The sequence below is a fragment of the Rhea pennata genome, chromosome 5 (assembly GCF_028389875.1).
Source record: "Rhea pennata isolate bPtePen1 chromosome 5, bPtePen1.pri, whole genome shotgun sequence".
In the NCBI taxonomy this organism is placed as follows: Eukaryota; Metazoa; Chordata; class Aves; order Rheiformes; family Rheidae; genus Rhea; species Rhea pennata.
In genome coordinates this window covers 30,568,437-30,579,771 of record NC_084667.1, presented here as the reverse complement: position 1 = coordinate 30,579,771, position 11,335 = coordinate 30,568,437, and the positions used below count along the sequence as shown (strand labels likewise).

At 33.5% G+C, this 11,335-nt stretch overlaps 1 protein-coding gene across 1 annotated transcript in view; it reads left to right on the top strand.

The window, feature by feature from the left end:
• The first annotated feature begins 1,242 nt into the window (after positions 1-1,242).
• CCDC73 (coiled-coil domain containing 73) overlaps positions 1,243-11,335 on the top strand; it is a 56,322-nt gene continuing 46,229 nt past the window's right edge. Inside the window, exons 1-2 of the mRNA XM_062576308.1 lie at positions 1,243-1,374; positions 10,224-10,295. Of these exons, the coding sequence (XP_062432292.1) occupies positions 1,243-1,374; positions 10,224-10,295 (204 nt within the window). The remainder of the gene's footprint in view (positions 1,375-10,223; positions 10,296-11,335) is intronic.

Below are 11,335 nucleotides of genomic sequence, written 5' to 3'. Positions count from 1 at the left end.
GAATGTAAAAGCTTATTTTTGTCTTACTGAACAGCTCAGGAAGTATTGGTTGTATATTTTAAGATGTAAGTGAGCCTATGTGTATGGGATTTGTTAATTTGTTTATTAACAAAACCATCATTTCAGTAACTTCATCCAAATTAGTGGTAGGGTAAATGAGCAGGGAATTAATCCATTATCCATGACTAAGCAGCTTAAGTTTGATCTGTACTGGAATTTTATTTAGATGACAGAAAAAAAAAAAGAAAAAAAAAGTGGTAAGCCCTGATTTGTAGTTGTTATGGCTCCATGATACAGACCAGGTCTCTGTTCTTCCTGCAGTAATTCCTTCCAAAGGGTTCTGCAGCAGCAGCCAGGTCAATTGTAACTCCTCTACTCTGCCTCTGCCTTTCTGAATTCTTAGTACAGAAAACATACTTAGCCATGGTGCTGGGAAGAGATAGTATTGTATTGAAGTGTACGTGACTAAATTGTTTTAGTGGACTGTTGGAAATTCAGTCATGTGTATAAAAAATATGATACTGAAGTAGAGTTGTTACCTATTCGTAAATAAATCCAAATGCTCATTTAACTGACAAAAGTAGTGTGATCATCTTCTCTGATATTATTAACAAATATGCCTTGCTCCTACAGAGGCATATATGCCTCATATGTTAGCATAAATCCTTGCTCGTCAGTAGTTGATGTAGAGCCCAAAATTTTGGATTTTGGTACTTGATTTAATGGGAATAGGAGAAAAACACAAACCATTTCCCCCCCTTAAAGTTCAGAAGCAGAAACACGAAATATTACCTGCAGCTCATGATTTCAGGCCAGCCTGAAGGTTTTCTTTCTCTCTCGCCTTTTTTTTTTTTTTTTTTTTTTTTAAATTGAGTCATATTTGTGACTTTTGAAATCTTGGGGTTGGCAACGTTACACTATTTTTTCATGGCCTAATGTACTAGTTGCAGTACCTGCATGCCAGTGCGGGGCAGTTACTCTGGAAAAAACCTGTACTGCTTCCTTTTTCATGCTTACCATAATCTTTGTTCAAAACTAAAAAGAAAACAAAATAAAGCTGTTTGTTTTTTCTTTACAGTACTACACGTTAATTTAAAATAAAAATGGTAATATTTACATATTGGCTATAAGTAGCAGTTTTACTCTTTTTTGCTTCCACATTTGCAGTTTTCTAGATTATCTTCTTTAAAGCTAAACTGAAGAGGAAAAACACGCTTTTTATTTTACAGAAAAAATTTAAGAATGGATGAAGACTTTAAGACAAAGGCACTTGACTCTACTCTTCAAAGTCCATCAGAGACATTACTTTCTATTCAACTGTTAGATTTTAAAACAAGTTTATTGGAGACAATAGAAGAACTGCGTATAAGAAGGGTAAATGTGTTTATATTGTTTTATATTGTTTTCAGCATTTCTTTGTCTTGTTTCTGTCTTCCTTTATGTGATCCTGTTCAAGTGTTTATTAATTTATTAAAGTTCTTACAATATTTTAAATAATCCACCAACTAGCATTATGTTTAAAAATAACATGGACTTAGGCAGTGTTTGTGTTTGCAACTTTTTTGTGGGCAGCAGAAAGACAGCATGGTTGAGCAGGATCCATGAATTTATCTACAAAATTAGCATACCTGATCTCTGGGATATTGGCAAAAAACTATATTAAATTTTATACTTTATTATAGTCATTTCATATCGTTAAGAAAGGCCTTTGATATGGAAAAAAAACAGATAGTCCAAGTTGTGACCAAGTCCATAACTATCTTTCTCATTTAAAAGGTGGTTTTTCTTGCAAATGGCAGATCAATGCTTTTAACTGGTTTTATTTTTTTTTTTTGTGCTTTTCTGAATAACAGAGGAGAGCAAAGAGCTAATTGCTAAACTGTCAGGTTAGAACTCTCCAATACTAATTTAAGTGTTTAGCGTTTTGTTTTGGTTTTGAAATAAAAGCAGAATCATGAAGTACTATGGTCGTTGTTTCTGCATAGCTAAAGGCAGTTATATTTTTCTGTGGTTAATTTTTCAGTTTGATTTTTTTTTTTTCCTCCTAAAGTTTTTGAGACATTGTATTTTTTTGAAAGGCATAAAGACATACTTTAGGTATTTGATGAATTTGACCTGTTCAAAAGATGCGTATTATTACTTCAAAAACTTCAGTATTAATGACATTCTTGATTTATGCTTATTTTGATCTAAGTCAAATCCTGAAATGCTGTAATCCTCTCATTTAAAAACTGTAAACAAAAGAATTTGAAAAAGTCATCCAATGCAAAAAGCCAGCTTTTTTTTTTTTTTTCCCCAAGTGTGGTATTATAGAAAGTTACCAAAGTCTATTCACTAGACTCTGTTATAATGGTAAGTTTTAGTCTGGTCTAACTATTTTTTTTAAATCAAAAGTAAAATCTGAAGGATTCCACTTGCCTAATATTCCTAGACAGACTCTTTCCTCGCGAGGTCTGTTAGTAGCCAAACTCCATTTACCCTTTTAACCTAATTTTGCATTTTTAATATATTTGATCAAAGCCTAAGATATTTAAATTCATGGAGAGTGCCTTCAAGTTTCTTTTTTTGTTGTTGTTTTGGGTTTTTTTTTCTGTTTTGTGTCCACTGTACTACATGAGTACAGTGGCTGTGGTTTAGTATGGGCTTCCTCGGGAAGGTAAGCCATTTTTTGGCTAAAGATGGCTTTGGTTTCAGAATTAATGGTAATGCCTGGACCAGAAGCCAGTTCCCATTCATAAGATATGCTGTCAGTTTTTAAAACATTTGTGCCTTCATTCATCCCAAAAAATCCTTACCCATTTATATGCAAGTTTAAGTCCAAAAAAGTCAAGCATTTTACAGCTAGTCAATATGAAAGCTTAGAGTATCCCTACATGTGTTTTTTGTTTGCTGTTCCAATCAATTCAGGGCTGCTTGCTTAATAAGTTTGAAAATTGGAACATAAAACAGTAATATTTTGAATAAGTGAGAGCTATGAAATAAGGTGGCGATGTGTAGTGCCATTCATTTTTAAAGTAGAACTCTGTGGATGTTTTTGCTTAACAATGGTGGTACAAAATCCTTTCCTTATTCTAGTTATACATGTTACATATCCAACCATCACAAAGTTACTTGGTAAATTTACAGTCTGCTCTGAGAAAAAGGTAATGCCTGGATCTCATACTCTAAGGACGGACCAAAAAATAGCGCAAGCTTGCAGGATTGCAGTGCTTGCCTTCTGCTGAGATAGTTTTTCCATGGGCAAGAATGAAACAGCAGCTTACCATGCTATCCACTGAATAGGAAAGTGAAAGGCAGAGCAGACAGTCTGCTAATTTCTCACTGCTTTTGCAATTTCCTTTCCAAATTGCTTATGAGGCTCATAGTAGATTAATAGCCTAGTGGAGGCACCATAGCAAAATATGGTGAATTTTACTCTCAATTTTTGTCTTTGACCTGTGGCTTTACCTTAGATGAAACATTTTACCTCTGTGTGAAAACAAAAAATTTCATAAGCTGGAGCTGTATTGACTTGCAGTTATTGGCGAGTTTCATACTTCTATGTACTTTTATGTATTGTGTAACAATTCTATTGCTTGAGTGAAAGGGGGGGTTGAAGTAGCAGGTTGTATGAGAATTGGTCACTAGAGGAAGAGATGAGATGTTTCATATCTGATCATAACACAGGAATATGAGGGTTTTTCAACTTCCGGAATCAATTTCAGGAGTGAAAAGGAATGCAGTAGATTCTCCTATCATTTTACTCCAGTATGTTTCATTTTGTTACTATTGATTCTATTCTCCTCTCCACCCCCGACACTAATGCCTCTTTTCCCTATTTTTCTTTTCCCTATTTTTCTTTTTTTTTTTTGCCTGTCTTCTAGTATGCCTTCTTCTGTTCTTATATAACTTAGACCTCCCTTTTGTACTTACTCACTTTTATGCTAGATAACAAAATGATCACTAAGCAGTCATGGAGAAAGAAAATACAAAAAGTTCTTTTTTTTTCTTCATAAAAAGACAAACCCTGAAATCTGTAGCCTATTATCATGATGCAGATATTTTGCCTCTCAGAACACCTCATCTTGAGCTTTTTACAATAGCTGTCTGCAGAAATTCTAGCTCACCCTTGTTCTGCAGAGCTGTATGTGCTCTTCCTCTCAACTAAATTTGCACAAGTGTACTGCAGTTCCTCTTTGTTATGGCTTTGGCTATTCTAATCTGATTTCTTTAGCATGTCGACCTTTTCACAGGTTTTGTTGGGGGATGTACATACGTATATGAGCTCTGCTCATCCTGAACTGCTTTCCTCCATTTGTAGAACATGTTCTGCTTTCTGGCAGTTTGTGAAAGGATTTGCACTGCCCAGGACCACACCATGCAAGGACACTTCAGTTAGCACAAATGCACCAGTGCCAGAATGGAAAAGGTGTGTGTAGTTGTGCTAGCAGAGCTACCTCGTTTGTTTAGCTGTGCTACAGCCAGTAACATAGGCAAGTGTATGTTCAGTCTTGAGTTGAAAGCTGAAGATTTGTGTTTGGAAGAATGACTTATGCCCAAAGGAAAAAGTGGTGCTTGAGGTATTAAATGAAGAAAGTTGATGAAACCATAAACCTGCTTACCAGGAGGAGCAAAGTAGAATTACAGTTGAGCTATGAAAGATATTAAAATGTTGGTGGACTTGCCAGTTATGCTTGTAATGGTCATATTGGCTGTGTTATATCTAGAATGAAAATAACAAGTGTTATGATGGGACACAAACTAAACCTTACTGGAGGGATGCTGTGCAGAAGAACCATCTTCAGAAGTGTGGAATAGCAGTAAAATTAAGAGTAGCAGCAATTTGGCAAAAGGGGATTAGAGGCACTTGCAGTAGATCTATGGTAGTCTAGGGGACAGAATGATCCACAGTGAACAAAAATGTAAATTTGAAACTGTTGCAGAGGTGATTTTTCTTTTCTTTTTTTAATGAAAAAGAGCTTGGTTTTAAGATTTCTCCAAGCTGTTGTGTGGGATGAGGTTACAGTCATGAAAGAAAGGTAAGTTTCAAATATTTTGAAGTTAGTATTAATGAGAGGGGCAATTATTTTGTAAAAGGGAAGTAAGGCAAAAACATTTTATAGAACTGAAGAGGATGCTGGGGAGGTTAAAGATTTTGGTGAGGTTTATTGCAAGAAACAATTCTGACAACTAGCAAATAATAACAGTGAGGTGCTTCATTTCATTTTCTTAAATGATAGAAGAAAAATAGAGGGGAAAAAAGATGCAATGATAAAATAATATGGGATAGAAAGGTTACTTTTATTTTTTTTTTATCTAGAAGCTGGCAAGCAGGGCACTACTAACTTAATCACCAGAGAAACAGAACAGAAGATTGCAGTAGTCTGGTAACTGAATTTTTGCCTAAGTGTAAATTAGGGTACTCTTAAACAGAATGGTGGAACCAAAAAAAAAAAAGCTGAAAATAATAATAAAGTATCCTGAAATAAAAGAACAAACAAAATTGAAGAGCTGTACAAAATTGTTTGTTAAGACAGTAAGCAGTATGTTAGTTTATAACTTCTATTTTAGCAAATAATGTGTCTTTTGATTAGGAACAGATTACTTGGAGAGAAAAGCGTAAACGTCAAATGTAAGCAGTTAAAGGAGTATGTTTAGATGGATGATTTTTATTTAAATATAGAACAATTACAACTTTTTTAGTGGAATCAGAGCAAAGCAAAGTTTTCGAAGGAAAAGAGATGGTTGGAATACGTTTCTGTTTCTCTACTTGTATGAAGATGGAGTTGATAGTGTGCTTCTGACTGAGGAATGCTTTTGAGAATAAATTCCGAAGACATGGTTATTCAAAGTTTTGATTAATTGTCTTAGGATGTTTTTGAATCTTAATAGCTATCAGGAACTAAAATTAGAAAAAAAGCTGTTATAACATGAATAGTAGAAGGTAGTTTCTCTACCTTCAATGTTTGCCCTGGGGACAAAACTTAAGAAGAATATCCATGCAGTCTGCTAAAAGTGGTACTTGATTGTTTAGTTTATGAAGGGTATTCTAATTATACTAGGAGACAATCAGAAACTGTGGTTTCTGTGAGTACTATTTGATTGAGCTGCATGAGAAATTGCAATTTCGTAGGAGGCAGACTGTGAGTTTGAAAAAGATAATAAAAGTACCTAGCAGCAGTTTTGGCTGCTTGGACATGAGCCAGCTGTACTCTGTTCCTAAATCTGTTCAGGGTCAAGAATCGAGGGGGCTTGACCAATCCACAGCCCATCTTGTAAAACTACAGCCTGAAGCAAACACTTTAAAGAAGGCTTGACACTTTCTAAAGGTTATAACGAGTAAATAAACCATCAAATTACTCCTCTTTTATTGTTATGGTAGTCTTTTTATAAAAACACTTAAATTCATGTAGTCCTAAGGCATCTAATAAAAGGTAAACACTCTTAAAATTTTGTGTTCTTTGATACCTCATCAAAGTTGTGTGTAATATTATGCTCTTAAGTATAGCAACAATGTTTTTGTCTTATTAAACAGTTGTAGAAACTTTTTTAAAAAAAATGCTTTACACAACTTTTAAAGCTTTCAATTCAAAATGAGTGAACTATAAATGTCCTTTAAAAGAAGTAAAAATGATGGATAAGGCTTATAATTGTTAGCCATTTCACAAGATAACATTTTTAATCATATAATTGTCATTCTTACTTTGAGTATTTATTATGTTTACTGTTTTTCTCAGCAGTGGTTACATATATACACTTTTTGATAGCTTCCAGATTTTCCTTTAGAATTTGGATACAAGTAGATTTGGGAATAAATTGTAGGAATGTTATTTGTTCACTCAGTTCTTAACCTCTTTAGTATTTAAAGCTCATTAAAGTTCATTAAGAATTGAATATAATGCATTTTTCAAACTTGTAATTTTGTATTTAATTGGCTAAATGTAAAGTACTGGTATAGATAGCGCAATTACTAAACTATAACTGACTTAAATGTTAATGTGCTGTTTCTTAGAATAATATCGAAGTTTTAAACTAAGTATATGCACAAATGTATTTGTCAGTATGTTGCTTTTCACTATTCTCATTCAGATTTTAAATCGTTACCTACGCATTTTAAATTGAAATGGTGTGCATGTTTGATTATAAATTGCCTGTTCCATTTTATAGAAAAATGTTTTGGTTTTAAAATCATTTCCTTCTTATATACACTAAGACTTTTGGTTGCATTTAGGTAACTTTAGGTAAGCTTAGTCTATTTGAATGGAAATTTTGTTTGTCAAGAATTTGTAACATTAGTGTTTGCTACCTTGCTCCCCTTTTAAATAATACATTCTTTGTACTGAGCCCTGGCACAGGTTGCCCAGAGAGGTTATGGAGTCTCCTTCTCTGGAGATATTCAAGGCCCGCCTGGATGCAACCCTGTCTGACATGCTCTAGGTGACCCTGCTGAGCAGGGGGGTTGGACTAGATGATCTCCAGAGGTCCCTTCCAACCCTACTGATTCTATGATTCTGTGATTTTCTCTCTGTTTCTTCAGTTGAGTTTGGATGAATATTTGTTGATCTCCAGCAACAGTGGAAATCAGTGATATTTTTGCCATTAGTTTCAGTGAGGTCAGAATCGCACTGCATACGCTAATTTTTTAGTATTTGTTATTTTATTCTCATAAGCTGTATTTCCTTTCTGATGCTAGTCTGCTGTTGAAGTTTGTTGCATAAATGCTGTAAAACTGTGCTTTTGGCTCAACAAATATACTAAGAGTAATTGAGTTTGTAAAGAAGAAAAGGCTAGACAGTTTTATTTATAAAATCTAAAGAAATGCAACAACCGTAGTATGATTGGTCTGCATATATTCAAAATATATTCTTCCCACTTGCTTGTTTACTGGATCGAAATCCTACTTTTGTCTATCAAATAGCCTTACATATGATAGTGCCTGCATAGGAGAGTGATAGAAATATGTAGCCTGGAGTTAGTGAAGACTACATTGAAATCTTTATGAAATCTTTAGGTCTCTTCTCCAGCTGTATCATGTTGGCTCATATTGGAGAAACAAAAACTAAAGAACTTTTTACTAGTTCTCTGGGGGCCAAGTTTTAATTTTAAATATATATTCAATATTATATTTGAAATTTATATGAATTTTGACACACATTTTTAGGTCCAGCAGGCAATTCTTGAAATACTTAGGAGCACCCTTATATGGACAGAAGTGTGTTATTTCTGTCCACACATGTGCCTCTCAACTTCCTGCTAATCAAGGAAGTCAGTTTTGATCCTAAAACGTATAAACAATATCACTATTAAAAAAACTGTTTTAAATGCTTTTGGGACATGGTTTGCCATTTTGTTTCTACTGAGAGTACAGTGTTTCTACTGATAATGCAGTGGGACTATGAATCAAATATTACACTAAGTGAGAAAAGGTTGGAAAACTGTAAACCAGACTTGCAGTAGTTGTAGCATTATAAATATCCTCGTGTTAAAAACTTGGAACCTTTTATTAGTGCTGGGTTTAGGAAAGACTTTGCATTTCTAAAAGATGCAGCATGCTTCATTATTTATAGCCAACCATTTGTATTATCTGCTTCACTAAGAGGAAGAGCCTCAGTTTGTTCTTTTCCTTACTGTTTCAGAATATTTATTATTTTATCCAATGGTGATTTTTTCATGGTAAGTAATAGTAGTTTATAGTATTGTTAGTCAGTAGAGTTTTGCTTACAGATATAAAGAGAATAATTTATTTAGGACTGGTTTTAGTTTTTTTTAGTAGAGCCATCCACCCCCCCCCTTTTGTTTTGTTTGGTTGTTTGAGCTGTTTTTGTTTCCCCTGAGTACTATAGCCATTTTTTTACAGTAGTCTGGGTTGTTGAAATGTGGGTCATTTCATGAGCACTATTCTTTCCCCTCATCATTTAGAGTGCAGAATTTGAATTGTAGTGGGGAAGACGAATTCAGAAAAGCATAGTGCTACACATAATTTATCAAAATTCAATAATTAAGAAAACATTTCAAGTTTTGGGAGTATGGCTCTTTGTGTCTCTAAAGGATATTCATTACTTTGAGTGTATGCAGGAACAGGACATCAGTGAGCTGCTTATCACAAAGTAAATCAAATATTGTTCTTGAGATAAGTGATAATTCTCTGATAGGAGAACTTATTTTGCTTGGAGTATTGTATTTGTAAAATAAGGTCAACACTCATTTTTAAAAAACCCAATTGACTCAAAACAGTAGCTGATTCCAAGTAGAAGCATTTTGCTTTAATACCAAAACATTTCAGAAAAAATCCCATAAATTGTTAGCAACCTTGATTATCAGCAGAGGTATTTCTTTTATTATCACAGTAACGGTTTGATTCTCAACAAGATACTTCTGTTCTTACAGAAGTAACACATTCCTTCCCAACTGTTATTAGTCTACTTTCTGGTTTGTGAAGTAAGCTTTAGACTTTAATAATCTTTTCAGATAGTCTGATAGCTCACCTTATCAAAACTGTGTTGATTATCCATGACTTATCTCTAATTTTGATTGGAAGGCTTCTTGACACAAAAGATTATGATAAATGTTTCACTTTTTCTTCTAAGTCATAACTGAACAATGTTTTTATTACATCTTTCTATTTTTTTTTGTAAATGATACTTTTGAAAGCTTTGCAAAATATAACAGAACTGATTGCTAACAAAAATTTCTAGTTGTTTTGGGAAATATCAAAAAAGAACAAAGATATAACGCTTTGTGAGCTGAATCATTAAGATGTCATGAAGATTCTGAATCATTAACCATGATTATCTGCATCATTGGTAAACAGTTGATTCTTAACACACTTCTAACTTGTTGAATTTATTTTTGTCTCAATATTTTGGTGTGGCTCATCAGAATCTTCAGGCTTTTTTCAACTGAGAAATTAAGATAAATCTGCCTGTTCTATTCCTCCTGACTCTGGTTTTGTTGTAAGATGCAGAAGAGAGTATATATGAAAAGGGAATTGTTCCTGGTAATTAGCCATGATCTTCTATTCTCCTTGTCAGTCTGTTATTTATTCTGCAAATTTTCTGATTTAAACAGTAGGTCTGCTATTTAACCACATATGGAGCTTTGTCTTCCTTTTGCTGTACAGTATATAGGCACATACTGTTTTGTGCACTGAACTGTAACGGAAGAAAAGTATAAGAACACATTGTATTGGTATTTGATTTGCAAGCACTGGTCTTATGTAAATTATGACTTTTTTTTTTAACTAGGAGACAGAGATTCATTATGAGGATCAAATAAATAAAATTGTTGTTGAGAAACAGGAACTTGAGTGGCAGAAGGTTGGTAACTTTCCTACATAGTTTTAGTATTGTATTAGTTAATTTCAATGTAATATTAATATGGAGTGTGACTTGATATAATCTTTTTAAAAGATTATTATTACTTTACTAATAACATGGTAGAAGCTACTTTACTGTCTAGTCATAAACTTCCGTAACTTTTTTGATTGCTGCCAGCAATATGCTAAAAATCTGACTAACAAAAAAGAGTAACATCTCAAAATTTGGCATAACTAGAAATATTTAATCAGATGAGATGTAGAACTTGAAGCGATAGGGCATTTAGTTTGAAGTGAGGCATCTTGACACAATATTGTGGAGGAGGCTATACAGCAGCTTGTTTGCACTGTGCTTGGTTTTGGCAAGAGCTAGTACTAGTGCAGTTGTTCAAACAACCACCTTGCAATATGTTTGGGGTGGGGGGAGAATTTTTCTGAATAAATTTTGAATTTGTTTTAAACAGCAATTTACAGGTAATGTACATACTTAAAAGTTGTTAGCTTTAAATGTTCAGAATTAAGTTTTTAATAAAATGAATCTAACATTCTTTTTAGGGTTAGGGCTGCTGAGGTTATGCTTTCATAGGAAATCCATTCCTTTTGCTAATACTATCAAACCTATAACCCTGTCACTAGGTCACAAGATAAAAGGCTTCACTCTGTATTTTACGATCACAGAAAAAACAGTAACTTCAAGTCTATCCTTGATCTTGGGATTTTTTTAACATCTCAGTAGTAAGGGAAGGCTATTTCTTCTTGGAGTTCATCCTAACAATCTTAAATTAATAATCCTAACTATGTGCCTTTTTCTGAAAGATATATATGTGCACACAAAAACAGGAAACATCTTATATTTATAAAAGCAACAGTGCTTTTAACTTGTAACCCTTTTTTGCTTTTCTTAATCTAGCATTATGATCTTACTCAATAATTGAGATTCAAAAACAGTGATTTCTATTCCTTCTGAGACCTTGACAACAATTTAATTTACCATTTAATAAAAAGATGTGACTTAAAGTCAGTTAGATAACTGTACTTTTT